The sequence below is a fragment of the Salvelinus fontinalis genome, chromosome 23 (genome assembly GCF_029448725.1).
Source record: "Salvelinus fontinalis isolate EN_2023a chromosome 23, ASM2944872v1, whole genome shotgun sequence".
Taxonomy (NCBI): Eukaryota; Metazoa; Chordata; class Actinopteri; order Salmoniformes; family Salmonidae; genus Salvelinus; species Salvelinus fontinalis.
Window position 1 is genome coordinate 1,672,097 of NC_074687.1, and position 22,500 is coordinate 1,694,596.

The 22,500-nt window shown below is 45.0% G+C and overlaps 1 protein-coding gene across 1 annotated transcript in view; it reads left to right on the forward strand.

Annotated features, from left to right (window-relative positions):
* Positions 1–22,500, forward strand: part of LOC129821559 (bone morphogenetic protein receptor type-2-like) — a 120,720-nt gene that overhangs the window by 44,095 nt on the left and 54,125 nt on the right. Inside the window, exons 3-5 of the mRNA XM_055879221.1 lie at positions 4,186–4,425; positions 5,953–6,129; positions 21,906–22,105. Of these exons, the coding sequence (XP_055735196.1) occupies positions 4,186–4,425; positions 5,953–6,129; positions 21,906–22,105 (617 nt within the window). The remainder of the gene's footprint in view (positions 1–4,185; positions 4,426–5,952; positions 6,130–21,905; positions 22,106–22,500) is intronic.

The window sequence follows — 22,500 nt, forward strand, 5'->3', positions numbered from 1 at the left end:
GTGCTGGAGTCTAGAGCTGCCAGGTCCAGTCTTTGAGATGCTGAGTGGTGCTGGAGTTCAGAGCTGCCAGGTCCAGTCTTTGAGACGCTGAGTGGTGCTGGAGTTCAGAGCTGCCAGGTCCAGTCTTTGAGATGCTGAGTGGTGCTGGAGTTCAGAGCTGCCAGGTCCAGTCTTTGAGATGCTGAGTGGTGCTGGAGTTTAGAGCTGCCAGGTCCAGTCTTTGAGATGCTGAGTGGTGCTGGAGTTTAGAGCTGCCAGGTCCAGTCTTTGAGATGCTGAGTGGTGCTGGAGTTTAGAGCTGCCAGGTCCAGTCTTTGAGATGCTGAGTGGTGCTGGAGTTTAGAGCTGCCAGGTCCAGTCTTTGAGACGCTGAGTGGTGCTTTGTTTCTTTAGTTTCCTGTCTGCCCCGGTTGTTTTGTCAGCTGGGACTGCAACTCTGGCTGAGTGGTCGCCTCCCCCTGACTGTAGGACGCTTTTTTTAGTCTGGACCTGCGGCCCTTATTGACCCCGTTCTGGGTCCGGATCCGGCCTGCAGTCTGCATGTTGAGTATAGGGTTGGTTGACAGACTGTAGGCCTAAAATCACAGGCTTCTGTATTCTCTCTAGATCTATATTCAACTATGTAAGAGTCTGTCTTTGGACCCCAGTATACAGTCTGGGTTGGTGACTTTACCGCTCCTGCTGGCCTGCTGTAGCTGAGGGTCTGCTGTAGCTGAGGGCCTGCTGTAGCTGAGGGCCTGCTGTAGCTGAGGGCCTGGTGTAGCTGAGGGCCTGGTGTAGCTGAGGGCCTGGTGTAGCTGAGGGCCTGGTGTAGCTGAGGGCCTGGTGTTGCTGAGGGCCTGGTGTAGCTGAGGGCCTGGTGTTGCTGAGGGCCTGCTGTAGCTGAGGGCCTGGTGTAGCTGAGGGCCTGGTGTAGCTGAGGGCCTGGTGTAGCTGAGGGCCTGGTGTAGCTGAGGGCCTGGTGTAGCTGAGGGCCTGGTGTAGCTGAGGGCCTGGTGTTGCTGAGGGCCTGGTGTTGCTGAGGGCCTGGTGTAGCTGAGGGCCTGGTGTAGCTGAGGGCCTGGTGTAAATGAAGGCCTCCTGTTGCAGTGGTCAGAGACAGAAGGAGGTTTCTCAGTCATTTAGTTGAAGTGGTTTATCCCTCTGCTCATCTGTTCTGTTCCAGGAAGTACAACTACAAACACAGATTCAACCAGATGATTTAACTTAGACCCATATCCTGTTGATATCTCTTCAGAGCTAATATCCTTCAGTCAAGTGGCCAACTCCAATACTTTACATGTGATATCTTTAATCGTGCTCACTTACTGAACATCCTAAAATGTTGTTAGCTGGGACGAAGAGACAGGGAGGAGGAAGAGGAGGAGGGGTTTAGATTAGAGTGAAGGTCCACAGTAAAACTTATCTTATAGAACGTTCTGTTCCCAGCTCCTCTCTCCCCTCCCTCCCCCTGACTCTACTCTCTCCCCTCTCCCCTCCCTCCCCCTGACTCTACTCTCTCCCCTCCCTCCCCCTGACTCTACTCTCTCCCCTCCCTCCCCCTGACTCTACTCTCTCCCCTCCCTCCCCCTGACTCTACTCTCTCCCCTCCCTCCCCCTGACTCTACTCTCTCCCCTCCCTCCCCCTGACTCTACTCTCTCCCCTCCCTTCCCCTGACTCTACTCTCTCCCCTCCCTCCCCCTGACTCTACTCTCTCCCCTCCCTCCCCCTGACTCTACTCTCTCCCCTCCCTCCCCCTGACTCTACTCTCTCCCCTCCCTCCGTCTGACTCTACTCTCTCCCCTCCCTCCCCCTGACTCTACTCTCTCCCCTCCCTCCCCCTGACTCTACTCTCTCCCCTCCCTCCCCCTGACTCTACTCTCTCCCCTCCCTCCCCCTGACTCTACTCTCTCCCCTCCCTCCCCCTGACTCTACTCTCTCCCCTCCCTCCGTCTGACTCTACTCTCTCCCCTCCCTCCCCCTGACTCTACTCTCTCCCCTCCCTCCCCCTGACTCTACTCTCTCCCCTCCCTCCCCCTGACTCTACTCTCTCCCCTCCCTCCCCCTGACTCTACTCTCTCCCCTCCCTCCCCCTGACTCTACTCTCTCCCCTCACTCCCCCTGACTCTACTCTCTCCCCTCCCTCCCCCTGACTCTACTCTCTCCCCTCCCTCCCCCTGACTCTACTCTCTCCCCTCCCTCCCCCTGACTCTACTCTCTCCCCTCCCTCCCCCTGACTCTACTCTCTCCCCTCCCTCCCCCTGACTCTACTCTCTCCCCTCCCTCCGTCTGACTCTACTCTCTCCCCTCCCTCCCCCTGACTCTACTCTCTCCCCTCCCTCCCCCTGACTCTACTCTCTCCCCTCCCTCCCCCTGACTCTACTCTCTCCCCTCCCTCCCCCTGACTCTACTCTCTCCCCTCCCTCCCCCTGACTCTGTATTGTATCCGGAGCATGTGACAAATACAATTGGATTTGATTGAAGGGGAGTGGGACAAAATTCAACTCTATGTGAAGGAGATGAAATGGTGCCCACACCAGATACTGACTGGTTTTCTGATCTGATTTAAAAGGTCACCAACATATGCATATCTGTTTTCCCAGTCATGTGAAATCCATAGATTAGGGCCCAATGAATTTATTTCAATTGACTGATTTCCTGTAACTCAGTAAAATCTGATTCATGTTTCATGTTGCGGTTAGATTTTTGTTCAGTATATTTAAAACACGAGAAGATCATCACTCCTTTAAAATGTTTATTAGTTATCGTTGATCATTCACCTTCACATTATCACATTCATCATAAGACATTGTTTTTGCTAATGTATGATTGGGGTCCCTGTGCAAGAAAAGGTTGAAGACCCCTGATGTAACCCCATGCACCCTGCTGCTGCGATATGACCTGTAAACTCACTGAGACCAATGCTGAGATAACAGAGATATTCCAGCTCTGAGATAACAGAGATATTCCAGCTCTGAGATAACAGAGAGATATTCCAGCTCTGAGATAACAGAGATATTCCAGCTCTGAGATAACAGAGAGATATTCCAGCTCTGAGATAACAGAGAGATATTCCAGCTCTGAGATAACAGAGATATTCCAGCTCTGAGATAACAGAGAGATATTCCAGCTCTGAGATAACAGAGATATTCCAGCTCTGAGATAACAGAGAGATATTCCAGCTCTGAGATAACAGAGAGATATTTCAGCTCTGAGATAAGAGAGAGATATTCCAGCTCTGAGATAACAGAGAGATATTCCAGCTCTGAGATAACAGAGAGATATTCCAGCTCTGAGATAACAGAGAGATATTCCAGCTCTGAGATAACAGAGAGATATTCCAGCTCTGAGATAACAGAGAGATATTCCAGCTCTGAGATAACAGAGAGATATTCCAGCTCTGAGATAAGAGAGAGATATTTCAGCTCTGAGATAACAGAGAGATATTCCAGCTCTGAGATAACAGAGATATTCCAGCTCTGAGATAACAGAGAGATATTCCAGCTCTGAGATAACAGAGAGATATTCCAGCTCTGAGATAACAGAGAGATATTCCAGCTCTGAGATAACAGAGAGATATTTCAGCTCTGAGATAACAGAGAGATATTCCAGCTCTGAGATAACAGAGAGATATTTCAGCTCTGAAACATCCGTTAGCTTTTCTGTCTCAGAAAATGAAGGGAGCAAATGATTTTCACTAACTTTTCTATATCTCTCCCTGCCCCCCCTCCCTCCCTCCCTTTCTCGCTCCCTTCCTTCCTCTCTCCCCCTCTCTCTCCCTCTCTTCTCCCTGCCCCCCTCCCCCACTCCCTCTCTCTCTGTTCCCCCTCCTCCATCTCTCCCTCCCCCCTATCTCTTCTCCCTCCCTCTTCTCCCTGCCCCCCTCCCCCACTCCCTCTCTCTCTCTGTCCCCCCTCACCCACTCCCTCCCCCCTATCTCTTCTCCCTCCCTCCCTCTTCTCCCTGCCCCCCCCCCACTCCCTCTCTCTCTCTGTCCCCCCTCCTCCATCCCTCCCTCCCCCCTATCTCTTCTCCCTCCCTCCCTCTTCTCCCTGCCCCCCTCCCCCTCTCTCTTCTCCCCCCTCCCCACTCCCTCTCTCTCTCTGTCCCCCCTCCTCCATCCCTCCCTCCCCCCTCTCTCTTCTCCCTCCCTCCCTCTTCTCCCTGCCCCTCCCCCCTTTCTCCCTCTCTCTCTCTGTCTCTAGGTGCCCAGAGCGAGGAGCGTGAGTGTGCCTTCAACGACCAGCAGCAGCAGTATGAGGAGCAGCATGTGGCAGGAGGAGGAGCAGGAGGAGGAGGTGGAGGAGGAGGAGGAGGAGGAGCAGGAGGAGGAGGAGACTGGCCTATGACCAGAGGGAATAGTACTATACGCTGCAGTACGGGCTCTCGATGCTATGGCCTGTGGGAGAAGACTAGAGACGGAGAGACACACCTGGTCAAACAGGGTACGTCTATACACACACACACACACACACACACACAACACACAACACACAACACACCACACACACACACACACACACACACACACACACACACACACACACACACACACACACACACACACACACACAGTAAAGATGGGGACATATACCTGGTGTTCATGTAAAACAGTTTTTCTCTCTTCTCTCTCTGTCCTGATCTTGCTTTCTCTGTCTCTCTCTCTCTCTCTCTCTCTTTTAATTCAATTCAATTCAGTTCAAGGGGCTTTATTGACATGGGAAACATGTGTTAACATTGCCAAAGCAAGTGAGGTAGATATTATACAAAAGTGAAATAAACAATACAAATTAACAGTAAACATTACACATACAGAAGTTTCAAAAGAATAAAGACATTACAAATGTTATATTATATATATACAGTGTTGTAACAATGTACAAATAGTTAAAGTACAAAAGGGGAAATAAATAAGCATAAATATGGGTTGTATTTACAATGGTGTTTGTTCTTCACTGGTTGACCTTTTCTTGTGGCAACAGGTCACAAATCTTGCTGCTGTGATGAAACACTGTGGTATTTCACCCAGTAGATATGGGAGTTTATCAAAATTGGATTTGTTTTCAAATACTTTGTGGATCTGTGTAATCTGAGGGAAATATGTGTCTTCAGTGTAATTCTGCCACTGTGTACTCTCTGTTTAGGGCCAAATAGCATTCTAGTTTGCTCTGTTTTTTTGTTAATTCTTTCCAATGTGTCAAGTAATTATCTTTTTGTTTTCTCATGATTTGGTTGGGTCTAATTGTGCTGTTGTCCTGGGGCTCTGTGGGGTGTGTTTGTGAACAGAGCCCTAGGACCAGCTTGCTTAGGGGACTCTTCTCCAGGTTCATCTCTCTGTAGGTGATGGCTTTGTGGTGGGGCTCGGCAGTGGGTTCGGTTTCAGATTCTCTCTCTCATCCTGTCCACACCAGTCTCACCCCCCCCCCCCCCTCTCTCTCTCTCTCTCTCTCTCTCTCATCCTGTCCACACCAGTCTCACCCCCCCCCCCCCCCCCCCTCTCTCTCTCTCTCTCTCTCTCTCTCTGTCTCTCTCTCTCTCTCTCTCTCTCTGTCTCTCTCTCTCTCTCATCCTGTCCACACCAGTCTCATCCTCTCTCTCCCCCTCTCTCTCTCTCATCCTGTCCACACCAGTCTCATCCTCTCTCTCCCCCTCTCTCTCTCTCTCTCTCTCTCTCTCTCTCTCTCTCTCTCTCTCTCTCTCTCTCTCTCTCTCTCTCATCCTGTCCACACCAGTCTCCTCCTCTCTCTCCCCCTCTCTCTCTCTCTCTCTCATCCTGTCCACACCAGTCTCCTCATCTCTCTCTCCCCCCCTCTCTCTCTCATCCTGTCCACACCAGTCTCTTCATCTCTCAATTCAATTCAATTCAAGGGGCTTTATTGGCATGGGAAACATGTGTTAACATTGCCAAAGCAAGTGAGGTAGATAATATACAAAAGTGAAACAAACAATACTCTCTCTCTCTCCTCTCCCAGGTTGCTGGACTCACATCGGGGACCAGCAGGAGTGTCATGACGACCGTTGCGTGGTTACGACCACTCCGTCTCAGATTCAGAACGGGACCTACAGGTTCTGCTGCTGCAGCACCAACATGTGTAACGTCAACTTCACCGAGGACTTCCCCCCGCCCAGCCCCACCTCTGCACAGCTATGTACGTACCATAACCCCTGACCCTTAACCTCTGACCCCTAACCCCTCCTCTGCACAGCTATGTAAGTACGATGACACTTAACCTCTGACCCCTAACCCCTCCTCTGCACAGCTATGTAAGTACGATGACACTTAACCTCTGACCCCTAACCCCTCCTCTGCACAGCTATGTAAGTACGATGACACTTAACCTCTGACCCCTAACCCCTCCTCTGCACAGCGACACAACAGTGGGAGTTGTGTTGTTTCTCCTCATATCGTTAGTAACGTTATAACGTCAGAGAGAAGTGGTCGTTAGTACGTTTCTAACCTATGTGCAGTTCACGCAGAGGATCTTCTAAACTAGTCCATATTCTCTGAAGTTTTAGTCTGGTTTTAGTCTGGTTTTAGTCTGGTTTTAGTTTGGTTTTAGTTTGGTTTTAGTTTTGTTTTAGTTTGGTTTTAGTCTGGTTTTAGTCTGGTTTTAGTCTGGGTTTAGTGGTGATTAGACACGATATGGCCAAAAGTATATGGACACCCCTTCAAATGATTGTGGATTCGGCTATTTCAGCCACACTTGTTGCTGACAGGTGTATAAAATCGAGCACACAGCCATGCAATCTCCATAGACAAACATTGACAGGAGAATGGCCCGTACGGAAGAGCTCAGTGACTTAGTCAAATGTCTGCCCTGCTAGAGATGCCTCGGTCAACTGTAAGTGCTGTTATTGTGAAGTGGAAACTGTAGAGGGGCCGCAGATCGGGCAGCTTTCTGAGAATCCGTAGGCGAGCCAGTAAACTCCCACTGCCATCCGTTCTACTTGCTAACGTGTAATCATTGGAAAATAAAATTGATGACCTACGATTACGATTAGCCTACCAAAGGGACATTTAAAAACTGTATTATCTTATGTTTCACCGAGTCGTGACTGAACGATGACACGGATAATATAGAGCTGGAGGGATTTTCCATCCATGTAATGCAGGGAAACTAAAATCAGTTTTACCACATTTCTATCAGCATGTTAAATGTGCAACCAGAGGGAAAATAACTCTCTCCTTTATTCAACACACAGAGACACGTACAAAGCCCTCCATTTGGCATATATGACCATAATTCTATCCTCCTGATTACTGCTTGCAAGACAAAACTAAAGCAGGAAGTACCAGTGACTCGCTCAATACGGAAGTGGTCAGATGACGCGGATGCTACGCTACATGACTGTTTTGTTAGCGAGTCCCCTCGGAATATGTTCCGGGATTCATCCAATAGCATTGAGGAGCATACCACCTCAGACATCGGCTTCATCAATAAGTGCATCGACGACGTCGTCCCCACAGTGACCGTACGTACATATCCCAACCAGAAGCCATGGATTACAGGCAACATCCGCACCGAGCTAAAGGCTAGAGCTGCCGCTTTTAAGGAGCGTTACACTAATCCAGACGCTTATAAGAAATCCTGCTAAGCCCTCAGACCAACCATCAAACAGGCAAAGCCTCATTACAGCATTAATATTGAATCGTACTACACCGGCTCTGACGCTCGTCAGATGTGGAAGGGCTTGAAAACTATTACTGACTACAAAGGGAAACCCAGCCGCGAGCTGCCCAGTGACGCTACCAGACGAGCTAAGTGACTTTGTAGTACTTGGTACGAGTGTTATACAGTACAGGAAGCTAACATGACCGATGACGTTCACTCCTCACTACTGTGTCTGACTGTCTGCTGTGAGTTGGAGTGAGTCATATCAAGCAAGTCCTCTTGGTTCCTATGGAGACTGCAGTCATCCCTCTCCTCTCCTCTCTCTCCATCCATCCCTCTCCTCTCCTCTCTCTCCATCCATCCCTCTCCTCTCTCTCCTCTCCTCTCTCTCCATCCCTCTCCTCTCGCTCATCCCTCTCCTCTCTCACTCAGTCACAGGCACACACAACACAGAGCTCTCCTGAAAAGGGCGTGGCCACTTCCTGTCGCCCAGGTACAGAGACTGTTTCTGTTCTGTGCCTGGTACTTACACTCCCTGACTCAGCTGGTCTCAGATAGTCATTTAGCAGCAGAGTAGATGAGTAGAAAAGACCGACAAACATTGAAAAGAGAGAGGGAGATGGATAGAGAGTGGAGAGAGATGGATAGAGAGTGGAGGGAGATGGATAGAGAGTGGAGGGAGATGGATAGAGAGTGGAGGGAGATGGATAGAGAGTGGAGTGAGATGGATAGAGAGTGGAGGGAGATGGATAGCAAGTGGAGGGAGGGAGATGGATAGCGAGTGGAGGGAGGGAGATGGATAGCGAGTGGAGGGAGATGGATAGAGAGTGGAGGGAGATGGATAGAGAGTGGAGGGAGATGGATAGAGAGTGGAGGGAGATGGATAGCGAGTGGAGGGAGATGGATAGAGAGTGGAGAGAGATGGATAGAGAGTGGAGGGAGATGGATAGAGAGTGGAGGGAGATGGATAGAGAGTGGAGGGAGATGGATAGCAAGTGGAGAGAAATGGATAGAGAGTGGAGGGAGATGGATAGAGAGTGGAGGGAGATGGATAGAGAGTGGAGGGAGATGGATAGAGAGTGGAGGGAGATGGATAGCAAGTGGAGGGAGGGAGATGGATAGAGAGTGGAGGGAGATGGATAGAGAGTGGAGGGAGATGGATAGAGAGTGGAGGGAGATGGATAGAGAGTGGAGGGAGATGGATAGAGAGTGGAGGGAGATGGATAGAGAGTGGAGGGAGATGGATAGCGAGTGGAGGGAGATGGATAGAGAGTGGAGAGAGATGGATAGAGAGTGGAGGGAGATGGATAGAGAGTGGAGGGAGATGGATAGAGAGTGGAGGGAGATGGATAGAGAGTGGAGGGAGATGGATAGAGAGTGGAGGGAGATGGATAGAGAGTGGAGGGAGATGGATAGAGAGTGGAGGGAGATGGATAGAGAGTGGAGGGAGATGGATAGAGAGTGGAGGGAGATGGATAGAGAGTGGAGGGAGATGGATAGAGAGTGGAGGGAGATGGATAGAGAGTGGAGGGAGATGGATAGAGAGTGGAGGGAGATGGATAGAGAGTGGAGGGAGATGGATAGAGAGTGGAGGGTGGGAGATGGATAGAGAGTGGAGGGTGGGAGATGGATAGAGAGTGGAGGGAGATGGATAGAGAGTGGAGGGAGATGGATAGAGAGTGGAGGGAGGTGGATAGAGAGTGGAGGGAGATGGATAGAGAGTGGAGAGAGATGGATAGAGAGTGGAGGGAGATGGATAGCGAGTGGAGGGAGATGGATAGAGAGTGGAGAGAGATGGATAGAGAGTGGAGGGAGATGGATAGCGAGTGGAGGGAGATGGATAGAGAGTGGAGAGAGATGGATAGAGAGTGGAGGGAGATGGATAGAGAGTGGAGGGAGATGGATAGAGAGTGGAGGGAGATGGATAGAGAGTGGAGGGAGATGGATAGAGAGTGGAGGGAGATGGATAGCGAGTGGAGGGAGATGGATAGCGAGTGGAGGGAGATGGATAGAGAGTGGAGAGAGATGGATAGAGAGTGGAGGGAGATGGATAGAGAGTGGAGGGAGATGGATAGAGAGTGGAGGGAGATGGATAGCAAGTGGAGAGAAATGGATAGAGAGTGGAGGGAGATGGATAGCGAGTGGAGGGAGATGGATAGAGAGTGGAGGGAGATGGATAGAGAGTGGAGGGAGATGGATAGAGAGTGGAGGGAGATGGATAGAGAGTGGAGGGAGATGGATAGAGAGTGGAGGGAGATGGATAGAGAGTGGAGGGAGATGGATAGAGAGTGGAGGGAGATGGATAGAGAGTGGAGGGAGATGGATAGAGAGTGGAGGGAGATGGATAGAGAGTGGAGGGAGATGGATAGAGAGTGGAGGGAGATGGATAGAGAGTGGAGGGAGATGGATAGAGAGTGGAGGGAGATGGATAGAGAGTGGAGGGAGATGGATAGAGAGTGGAGGGTGGGAGATGGATAGAGAGTGGAGGGTGGGAGATGGATAGAGAGTGGAGGGTGGGAGATGGATAGAGAGTGGAGGGAGATGGATAGAGAGTGGAGGGAGGTGGATAGAGAGTGGAGGGAGATGGATAGAGAGTGGAGGGAGATGGATAGAGAGTGGAGGGAGATGGATAGAGAGTGGAGGGAGATGGATAGAGAGTGGAGGGAGATGGATAGAGAGTGGAGGGAGATGGATAGAGAGTGGAGGGAGATGGATAGAGAGTGGAGGGAGATGGATAGAGAGTGGAGGGAGGTGGATAGAGAGTGGAGGGAGGTGGATAGAGAGTGGAGGGAGACGGATAGAGAGTGGAGGGAGACGGATAGAGAGTGGAGGGAGACGGATAGAGAGTGGAGGGAGGTGGATAGAGAGTGGAGGGAGACGGATAGAGAGTGGAGGGAGACGGATAGAGAGTGGAGGGAGGTGGATAGAGAGTGGAGGGAGACGGATAGAGAGTGGAGGGAGAGTGGAGGGAGACGGATAGAGAGTGGAGGGAGACGGATAGAGAGTGGAGGGAGACGGATAGAGAGTGGAGGGAGACGGATAGAGAGTGGAGGGAGACGGATAGAGAGTGGAGGGAGACGGATAGAGAGTGGAGGGAGACGGATAGAGAGTGGAGGGAGAGTGGAGGGAGATGGATAGAGAGTGGAGGGAGATGGATAGAGAGTGGAGTGGTTAGTGGAGTGGTTAGAGTGTAGAGGAGGACTTCTACACATCTCTTTAGTACCACAGATAGACCTAGACTACCACAGATAGACCTAGACTACCACAGATAGACCTAGACTACCACAGATAGACCTAGACTTCTACACATCTCTTTAGTACCACAGATAGACCTAGACTACCACAGATAGACCTAGACTACCACAGATAGACCTAGACTTCTACACATCTCTTTAGTACCACAGATAGACCTAGACTACCACAGATAGACCTAGACTACCACAGATAGACCTAGACTACCACAGATAGACCTAGACTACCACAGATCTCTTTCGTACCACATCTCCACCAGAATGGAATAGGTTACTATAAAAGATTTGTCTCCACTAAATATGTTTTGTCAATGTCATGGTTCCTCTCATCCCTCCCGTAGCATGCCAGCCAAATGCTTAATGTCATGGTTCCTCTCATCCCTCCCGTAGCATGCCAGCCAAAATGCTTAATGTCATGGTTCCTCTCGTCCCTCCCGTAGCATGCCAGCCAAATGCTTAATGTCATGGTTCCTCTCGTCCCTCCCGTAGCATGCCAGCCAAATGCTTAATGTCATGGTTCCTCTCGTCCCTCCCGTAGCATGCCAGCCAAATGCTTAATGTCATGGTTCCTCTCGTCCCTCCCGTAGCATGCCAGCCAAATGCTTAACAGGCTTTTATATGTTTATTTTTGGGGAATGGCCGCTAGGGGGAGATGACATCATTTATGGGAAAGCACAGAAAATTATTTCATATATACGTCACTTATATCTTTTAGACCCTATGACACAGTGAGTTATACAGTTGAAGTCGGAAGATTACAAACACTTTAGCCAAATACATTTAAACTCAGTTTTTCACAATTCCTGACATTTAATTCTAGTAAAAATTCCCTGTCTTAGGTCAGTTAGGATCACCACTTTATTTTAAGAATGTGAAATGTCAGAATAATAGTAGAGTGATTTATTTTAGCTATTATTTCTTTCATCACATTCCCAGTGGGTCAGAAGTTTACATACACTCAATTAGTATTTGGTAGCATTGCCTTTAAATTGTTTAACTTGGGTCAAATGTTTTGGGTAGCCTTCCACAAGCTTCCCACAATAAGTTGGGTGAATTTTGGCCCATTCCTCCTGACAGAGCTGGTGTAACTGAGTCAGGTTTGTAGGCCTCCTTGCTCCTTATAGGATTGAGGTCAGGGCTTTGTGATGGCCACTCCAATACCTTGACTTTGTTGTCCTTAAGCCATTTTGCCACAACTTTGGAAGCATGCTTGGGGTCATTGTCCAGTTGGAAGACCCATTTGCGACCAAGCTTTAACTTCCTGAGTGATGTCTTGAGATGTTGCTCAATATATCCACATAATTTTCCTGCCTCATGATGCCATCTATTTTGTGAAGTACACCAGTCCCTCCTGCAGCAAAGCACCCCCACAACATGATGCTGCCACCCCCATGCTTTACGGCTGGGATGTTCTTCGGTTTGCAAGCCTCACCCTTTTTCCTCCAAACATAACGATGGTCATTATGGCCAAACAGTTCTATTTTTGTTTCATCAGACCAGAGGACATTTCTCCAAAAAGTATGATCTTTGTCCCCATGTGCAGTTGCAAACCGTAGTCTGGCTTTTTTTTAGCCTATCAGAAGCTTCTAAAGCCATCACATCATTTTCTGGAATTTTCCAAACTGTTTAAAGGCCCAGTCAACTTAGTGTATGTAAACTTCTGACCCACTGGAATTGTGATACAGTGAATTATAAGTGAAATAATCTGTCTGTAAACACTTTTTGGAAAAATGACTTGTGTCATGCACAAAGTAGATGTCCTAACCGACTTGCCAAAACTATAGTTTGTTAACAAGAAATTTGTGGAGTGGTTGAAAAACGAGTTTTAATGACTCCTACCTAAGTTCATGTAAACTTCCGACTTCAACTGTATCTGTTAGTAGACAGTAGTAGTGAGTTTTATCTGTTAGTAGACAGTAGTAGTGAGTTTTATCTGTTAGTAGACAGTAGTAGTGAGTTTTATCTGTTAGTAGACAGTAGTAGTGAGTTTTATCTGTTAGTAGACAGTAGTAGTGAGTTTTATCTGTTAGTAGACAGTAGTAGTGAGTTTTATCTGTTAGTAGACAGTAGTAGTGAGTTTTATCTGTTAGTAGACAGTAGTAGTGAGTTTTATCTGTTAGTAGACAGTAGTAGTGAGTTTTATCTGTTAGTAGACAGTAGTAGTGAGTTTTATCTGTTAGTAGACAGTAGTAGTGAGTTTTATCTGTTAGTAGACAGTAGTAGTGAGTTTTATCTGTTAGTAGACAGTAGTAGTGAGTTTTATCTGTTAGTAGACAGTAGTAGTGAGTTATATCTGTTAGTAGACAGTAGTAGTGAGCTATATCTGTTAGTAGACAGTAGTAGTGAGTTTTATCTGTTAGTAGACAGTAGTAGTGAGTTATATCTGTTAGTAGACAGTAGTAGTGAGTTTTATCTGTTAGTAGACAGTAGTAGTGAGTTATATCTGTTAGTAGACAGTAGTAGTGAGTTGTACCTGTTAGTAGACAGTAGCAGTGAGTTATATCTGTTAGTAGACAGTAGTAGTGCGTTATATCTGTTAGTAGACAGTAGTAGTGAGTTGTACCTGTTAGTAGACAGTAGTAGTGAGTTGTACCTGTTAGTAGACAGTAGTAGTGAGTTATATCTGTTAGTAGACAGTAGTAGACAGTAGTAGTGAGTTTTATCTGTTAGTAGACAGTAGTAGTGAGTTCTACCTGTTAGTAGACAGTAGTAGTGAGTTATATCTGTTAGTAGACAGTAGTAGTGCGTTATATCTGTTAGTAGACAGTAGTAGTGAGTTGTACCTGTTAGTAGACAGTAGTAGTGCGTTGTACCTGTTAGTAGACAGTAGTAGTGAGTTATATCTGTTAGTAGACAGTAGTAGACAGTAGTAGTGAGTTTTATCTGTTAGTAGACAGTAGTAGTGAGTTATATCTGTTAGTAGACAGTAGTAGACAGTAGTAGTGAGTTGTATCTGTTAGTATACGGTAGTAGTGAGTTATATCTGTTAGTAGACAGTAGTAGACAGTAGTAGTGAGTTATATCTGTTAGTAGACAGTAGTAGTGAGTTGTATCTGTTAGTATATGGTAGTAGTGAGTTATATCTGTTAGTAGACAGTAGTAGACAGTAGTAGTGAGTTTTATCTGTTAGTATACGGTAGTAGTGAGTTATATCTGTTAGTATACGGTAGTAGTGAGTTGTATCTGTTAGTATACGGTAGTATCTGTTAGTAGAGAGTAGTAGTGAGTTATATGTGTTAGTAGACAGTAGTAGTGAGTTATATCTGTTAGTATACGGTAGTAGTGAGTTATATCTGTTAGTATACGGTAGTAGTGAGTTATATTTGTTAGTAGACGGTAGTAGTGAGTTTTATCTGTTAGTAGACAGTAGTAGTGAGTTTTATCTGTTAGTAGACAGTAGTAGTGAGTTATATCTGTTAGTAGACAGTAGTAGTGAGTTATATTTGTTAGTAGACGGTAGTAGTGAGTTTTATCTGTTAGTAGACAGTAGTAGTGAGTTTTATCTGTTAGTAGACAGTAGTAGTGAGTTATATCTGTTAGTAGACAGTAGTAGACAGTAGTAGTGAGTTATATCTGTTAGTATACGGTAGTAGTGAGTTATATCTGTTAGTAGACAGTAGTAGTGAGTTATATCTGTTAGTAGACAGTAGTAGTGAGTTATATCTGTTAGTAGACAGTAGTAGTGAGTTATATCTGTTAGTAGACAGTAGTAGTGAGTTATATCTGTTAGTAGACAGTAGTAGTGAGTTTTATCTGTTAGTATACGGTAGTAGTGAGTTCTATCTGTTAGCATACGGTAGTATCTGTTAGTAGAGAGTAGTAGTGAGTTATATGTGTTAGTAGACAGTAGTAGTGAGTTATATCTGTTAGTATACGGTAGTAGTGAGTTGTATCTGTTAGTATACGGTAGTAGTGAGTTTTATCTGTTAGTAGACAGTAGTAGTGAGTTTTATCTGTTAGTAGACAGTAGTAGTGAGTTATATCTGTTAGTAGACAGTAGTAGTGAGTTATATCTGTTAGTAGACAGTAGTAGTGAGTTATATTTGTTAGGAGACGGTAGTAGTGAGTTTTATCTGTTAGTAGACAGTAGTAGTGAGTTTTATCTGTTAGTAGACAGTAGTAGTGAGTTATATCTGTTAGTAGACGGTAGTAGTGAGTTTTATCTGTTAGTAGACAGTAGTAGTGAGTTATATCTGTTAGTAGACAGTAGTGGACAGTAGTTGTGAGTTATATCTGTTAGTAGACAGTAGTTGTGAGTTATATCTGTTAGTAGACTGTAGTAGACAGTAGTAGTGAGTTATATCTGTAAGTAGACAGTAGTAGTGAGTTGTATCTGTTAGTATACGTAGTAGTGAGTTATATCTGTTAGTAGACAGTAGTAGTGAGTTATATCTGTTAGTAGACAGTAGTAGTGATTTATATCTGTTAGTATACGGTAGTAGTGAGTTGTACCTGTTAGTAGACAGTAGTAGTGAGTTGTACCTGTTAGTAGACAGTAGTAGTGAGTTATATCTGTTAGTAGACAGTAGTAGTGAGTTATTTTTTATTTATTTATTTTTTATTTATTTAACCTTTATTTAACCAGGTAGGCAAATTGAGAACACGTTCTCATTTACAATTGCGACCTGGCCAAGATAAAGCAAAGCAGTTCGACACATACAACAACACATAGTTACACATGGAGTAAAAACAAACATATAGTCAATAATACAGTGAAAAAGATAAAAAAATAAGTCTATATACAATGTGAGCAAGTGAGGTGAGATAAGGGAGGTGAAGGCAAACAGATATATGTATAAATAAATAAAAATATAAAAAGGCCATGGAGGCGAAGTGAGTACAACACAGCAAGTAAAATAAAAACTAAAAAAAACACTGGAATGGTTGGTTTGCAGTGGAAGAAAGTGCAAAGTAGAGACAGAAATAATGGGGTGCAAAGGAGCAAAATAAATTAATAAATACAGTAGGTAAAGAGGTAGTTGTTTGGGCTAAATTGTAGATGGGTTATGTACAGGTGCAGTAATCTATGAGCTGCTCTGACAGCTGGTGCTTAAAGCTAGTGAGGGAGATAGGTGTTTCCAGTTTCAGAGATTTTTGTAGTTCGTTCCAGTCATTGGCAGCAGAGAACTGGAAGGAGAGGCGTCCAAAGGAAGAATTGGTTTTGGGGGTGACTAGAGAGATATACCTGCTGGAGCGCGTGCTACGGGTAGGTGCTGCTATGGTGACCAGCGAGCTGAGATAAGGGGGGACTTTACCTAGCAGGGTCTTGTAGATGACCTGGAACCAATGGGTTTGGCGACGAGTATGAAGCGAGGGCCAGCCAACGAGAGTGTACAGGTCGCAGTGGTGGGTAGTATATGGGGCTTTGGTGACAAAACGGATGGCACTGTGATAGACTGCATCCAATTTATTGAGTAGGGTTTTGGAGGCTATTTTGTAAATGACATCACCGAAGTCGAGGATTGGTAGGATGGTCAGTTTTACAAGGGTATGTTTGGCAGCATGAGTAAAGGATGCTTTGTTGCGGAATAGGAAGCCAATTCTAGATTTGACTTTGGATTGGAGATGTTTGATGTGGGTCTGGAAGGAGAGTTTACAGTCTAACCAGACACCTAGGTATTTGTAGTTGTCCACATATTCTAAGTCAGAGCCGTCCAAAGTAGTGATGTTGGACAGGCGGGCAGGAGCAGGCAGCGATCGGTTGAAGAGCATGCATTTGGTTTTACTTGTATTTAAGAGCAGTTGGAGGCCACGGAAGGAGAGTTGTATGGCATTGAAGCTCGCCTGGAGGGTTGTTAACACAGTGTCAAAAGAAGGGCCAGAAGTATACAGAATAGTGTCGTCTGCGTAGAGGTGGATCAGAGAATCACCAGCAGCAAGAGCGACATCATTGATGTAAACAGAGAAGAGAGTCGGTCCAAGAATTGAACCCTGTGGCACCCCCATAGAGACTGCCAGAGGCCCGGACAACAGACCCTCCGATTTGACACACTGAACTCTATCAGAGAAGTAGTTGGTGAACCAGGCGAGGCAATCATTAGAGAAACCAAGGCTGTCGAGTCTGCCAATGAGGATGTGGTGATTGACAGAGTCAAAAGCCTTGGCCAGGTCAATGAATACGGCTGCACAGTATTGTTTCCTATCGATGGCGGTTACGATATCGTTTATGACCTTGAGCGTGGCTGAGGTGCACCCATGACCAGCTCTGAAACCAGATTGCATAGCGGAGAAGGTGTGGTGTGATTCGAAATGGTCGGTAATCTGTTTGTTGACTTGGCTTTCGAAGACCTTAGAAAGGCAGGGTAGGATAGATATAGGTCTGTAGCAGTTAGGGTCAAGGGTGTCCCCCCCTTTGAAGAGGGGGATAACCGCAGCTGCTTTCCAATCTTTGGGGATCTCAGACGACACGAAAGAGAGGTTGAAGAGGCTAGTAATAGGGGTGGCAACAATTTCAGCAGATAGTTTTAGAAAGAAAGGGTCCAGATTATCTAGCCCGGCTGATTTGTAAGGGTCCAGATTTTGCAGCTCATTAAGAACATCAGCTGACTGTATTTGGGAGAAAGAGAAATGGGGAAGGCTTGGGCGAGTAGCAGAGGGGAGGGCAGTGCTGTTGTCCCGGGTAGGGGTAGCCAGGTGGAAAGCATGGCCAGCCGTAGAAAAATGCTTATTGAAATTCTCAATTATAGTGGATTTGTCGGTGGTGACAGTGTTTCCTATCTTCAGGGCGGTTGGAAGCTGGGAGGAGGTGTTCTTATTCTCCATGGACTTTACGGTGTCCCAGAACTTTTTTGAATTTGTGTTGCAGGAAGCAAATTTCTGCTTGAAAAAGCTAGCCTTGGCTGTTCTAACTGCCTGTGTATATTGGTTTCTGGCTTCCCTGAAAAGTTGCATATCACGGGGGCTGTTCGATGCTAATGCAGAACGCCATAGGATGTTTTTCTGTTGGTTAAGGGCAGTCAGGTCAGGAGAGAACCAAGGGCTATATCTGTTCCTGGTTCTAAATTTCTTGAATGGGGCATGCTTATTCAAGATGGTGAGGAAGGCATTTTTAAAAAATGACCAGGCATCCTCTACTGACGGGATGAGATCAATATCCTTCCAGGATACCCCGGCCAGGTCAATTAGGAAGGCCTGCTCGCTGAAGTGTTTCAGGGAGCGTTTGACAGTGATGAGTGGAGGTCGTTTGACCGCTGACCCATTACGGATGCAGGCAATGAGGCAGTGATCGCTGAGATCTTGGTTAAAAACAGCAGAGGTGTATTTGGAGGGCAAGTTTGTTAGGATGATATCTATGAGGGTACCCGTGTTTACGGAATTGGGGTGGTACCTGGTAGGTTCATTAATAATTTGTGTGAGATTGAGGGCATCAAGCTTAGATTGTAGGGTGGCTGGGGTGTTGAGCATGTTCAAATTTAGGTCGCCTAGCAGCACGAGCTCTGAAGATAGATGGGGGGCAATCAGTTCACATATAGTGTCCAGAGCACAGCTGGGGGCAGAGGGTGGTCTATAGCAGGCGGCAACGGTGAGAGACTTGTTTTTAGAGAGGTGGATTTTTAAAAGTAGAAGTTCAAATTGTTTGGGAACAGACCTGGATAGTATAACAGAACTCTGCAGGCAGTCTTTGTTATATCTGTTAGTAGACAGTAGTAGACAGTAGTAGTGAGTTATATTTGTTAGTATACAGTAGTAGTGAGTTATATCTGTTAGTAGACAGTAGTAGTGAGTTATATCTGTTAGTAGACAGTAGTAGTGAGTTATATCTGTTAGTAGACAGTAGTAGTGAGTTTTATCTGTTAGTAGACAGTAGTAGTGAGTTATATCTGTTAGTAGACAGTAGTAGTGAGTTATATCTGTTAATATACGGTAGTAGTGAGTTTTATCTGTTAGTAGACAGTAGTAGTGAGTTTTATCTGTTAGTGGACAGTAGTAGTGAGTTATATCTGTTAGTATACGGTAGTAGTGAGTTATATCTGTTAGTATACGGTAGTAGTGAGTTATATCTGTTAGTAGACAGTAGTAGTGAGTTATATCTGTTAGTAGACAGTAGTAGTGAGTTTTATCTGTTAGTAGACAGTAGTAGTGAGTTATATCTGTTAGTAGACAGTAGTAGTGAGTTTTATCTGTTAGTATACGGTAGTAGTGAGTTTTATCTGTTAGTAGACAGTAGTAGTGAGTTATATCTGTTAGTATACGGTAGTAGTGAGTTATATCTGTTAGTAGACAGTAGTAGTGAGTTATATCTGTTAGTAGACAGTAGTAGTGAGTTTTATCTGTTAGTATACGGTAGTAGTGAGTTATATCTGTTAGTAGACAGTAGTAGTGAGTTATATCTGTTAGTAGACAGTAGTAGTGAGTTTTATCTGTTAGTAGACAGTAGTAGTGAGTTATATCTGTTAGTAGACAGTAGTAGACAGTAGTAGTGAGTTATATCTGTTAGTAGACAGTAGTAGACAGTAGTAGTGAGTTATATCTGTTAGTAGACAGTAGTAGTGAGTTATATCTGTTAGTAGACAGTAGTAGTGAGTTATATCTGTTAGTAGACAGTAGTAGACAGTAGTAGTGAGTTATATCTGTTAGTAGACAGTAGTAGACAGTAGTAGTGAGTTATATCTGTTAGTAGACAGTAGTAGTGAGTTATATCTGTTAGTAGACAGTAGTAGTGAGTTATATCTGTTAGTAGACAGTAGTAGTGAGTTATATCTGTTAGTAGACAGTAGTAGTGAGTTATATCTGTTAGTAGACAGTAGTAGTGAGTTATATCTGTTAGTAGACTGTAGTAGACAGTAGTAGTGAGTTTTATCTGTTAGTATACGTTAGTAGTGAGTTTTATCTGTTAGTAGACAGTAGTAGTGAGTTTTATCTGTTAGTAGACAGAAGTAGTGAGTTATAACTGTTAGTAGACAGTAGTAGACAGTAGTAGTGAGTTATATCTGTTAGTAGACAGTAGGAGTGAGTTATATCTGTTAGTAGACAGTAGTAGTGAGTTATATCTGTTAGTAGACAGTAGTAGTGAGTTATATCTGTTAGTAGACAGTAGTAGACAGTAGTAGTGAGTTATATCTGTTAGTAGACAGTAGTAGTGAGTTGTATCTGTTAGTAGACAGTAGTAGTGAGTTATATCTGTTAGTAGACAGTAGTAGTGAGTTATATCTGTTAGTAGACAGTAGTAGACAGTAGTAGACAGTAGTAGACAGTAGTAGACAGTAGTAGTGAGTTGTATCTGTTAGTAGACAGTAGTAGTGAGTTATATCTGTTAGTAGACAGTAGTAGTGAGTTATATCTGTTAGTAGACAGTAGTAGTGAGTTATATCTGTTAGTAGACAGTAGTAGTGAGTTATATCTGTTAGTGGCCATTAGTAGACAGTAGTAGACAGTAGTAGACAGTAGTAGACAGTAGTAGTGAGTTGTATCTGTTAGTAGACAGTAGTAGTGAGTTATATCTGTTAGTAGACAGTAGTAGTGAGTTATATCTGTTAGTAGACAGTAGTAGTGAGTTATATCTGTTAGTAGACAGTAGTAGTGAGTTATATCTGTTAGTAGACAGTAGTAGTGAGTTATATCTGTTAGTAGACAGTAGTAGTGAGTTATATCTGTTAGTAGACAGTAGTAGACAGTAGTAGACAGTAGTAGACAGTAGTAGACAGTAGTAGACAGTAGTAGTGAGTTGTATCTGTTAGTAGACAGTAGTAGTGAGTTATATCTGTTAGTAGACAGTAGTAGTGAGTTATATCTGTTAGTAGACAGTAGTAGACAGTAGTAGTGAGTTATATCTGTTAGTAGACAGTAGTAGTGAGTTATATCTGTTAGTAGACAGTAGTAGACAGTAGTAGTGAGTTATATCTGTTAGTAGACAGTAGTAGACAGTAGTAGTGAGTTATATCTGTTAGTAGACAGTAGTAGTGAGTTATATCTGTTAGTAGACAGTAGTAGTGAGTTATATCTGTTAGTAGACAGTAGTAGTGAGTTATATCTGTTAGTAGACAGTAGTAGACAGTAGTAGTGAGTTATATCTGTTAGTAGACAGTAGTAGTGAGTTATATCTGTTAGTAGACAGTAGTAGACAGTAGTAGTGAGTTATATCTGTTAGTAGACAGTAGTAGTGAGTTATATCTGTTAGTAGACAGTAGTAGTGAGTTATATCTGTTAGTAGACAGTAGTAGTGAGTTGTATCTGTTAGTAGACAGTAGTAGACAGTAGTAGTGAGTTATATCTGTTAGTAGACAGTAGTAGTGAGTTATATCTGTTAGTAGACAGTAGTAGTGAGTTGTATCTGTTAGTAGACAGTAGTAGTGAGTTATATCTGTTAGTAGACAGTAGTAGTGAGTTATATCTGTTAGTAGACAGTAGTAGTGAGTTATATGTGTTAGTAGACAGTAGTAGTGAGTTATATCTGTTAGTAGACAGTAGTAGTGAGTTATATCTGTTAGTATACGGTAGTAGTGAGTTATATCTGTTAGTAGACAGTAGTAGTGAGTTATATCTGTTAGTAGACAGTAGTAGTGAGTTGTATCTGTTAGTAGACAGTAGTAGTGAGTTATATCTGTTAGTGGCCATTAGTTTAGTTAGCTCTGTATGTGAAGGAGGGAACGGATGAATGTTAGAGAGCGACGCACATGGTAAGCAGGGTGAACTGACTCTCTAGCCTTGTGAAGTGAGGGAACGGATGAATGTTAGAGAGCGACGCACATGGTAAGCAGGGTGAACTGGCTCTCTAGCCTTGTGAAGTGAGGGAACGGATGAATGTTAGAGAGCGACGCACATGGTAAGCAGGGTAAACTGACTCTCTAGCCTTGTGAAGGAGAAACATTTACCTTTTTTAAAAGTCTATAGACCAAGCTATGTTTATCTCTGTGTGGTGCTTATGATCCTGAAATGGAAATGTGACCTTGGCCCCATAGAAATAGAAAGAATATTAGAAATACATAGAAATAGAACATAGAAATTATATTCAACATAGAAGCTGTGTTTTAGGATGTAGGATATCTATTCAACTCTGACCCCTAACCTCTGACCCCTGCTGTGTGATGTCATCCTCTGACCCTGTGATGTCATCGTCCCCAGACCCTCGGCCGCTGTACCGCGAGGAGACCATCGCGATCGCCCTGGCGTCTGTCTCCATAGTAGCGGTGCTGATTGTGGCGCTCTTCTTCGGGTACCGCATGCTGAGTGGAGACAGGAAACAGGGACTACACAACATGGACATGATGGAGGCAGCAGCCTCAGAGCCCAGCCTCGACCTGGACAGCCTTAAACTACTAGAGGTGAGTAGTGGTGTTGTAGTAACTTAGGGTTATTATGACATGATGGAGGCAGCAGCCTCAGAGCCTCGACCTGGACAGCCTTAAAGGACAACTCCACCACTTTTCAAACCTCAGGTTCATTCTCTCCAGCACCATACCAGTGTCGACATGTTTCTATGAACTGTGGTTAAAAAGAGAAGAAGAAAGGTCCTATAAAAATGTGCTTTCTAGCCAGAGGGAGGGTCGTTAGTTTCTAGCCAGAGGGAGGGTCGTTTGTTTCCAGCCAGAGGGAGGGTCGTTTGTTTCTAGCCAGAGGGAGGGTCGTTTGTTTCTAGCCGTAGGGAGGGTCGTTTGTTTCTAGCCAGAGGGAGGGTCGTTTGTTTCTAGCCAGAGGGAGGGTCGTTTGTTTCTAGCTG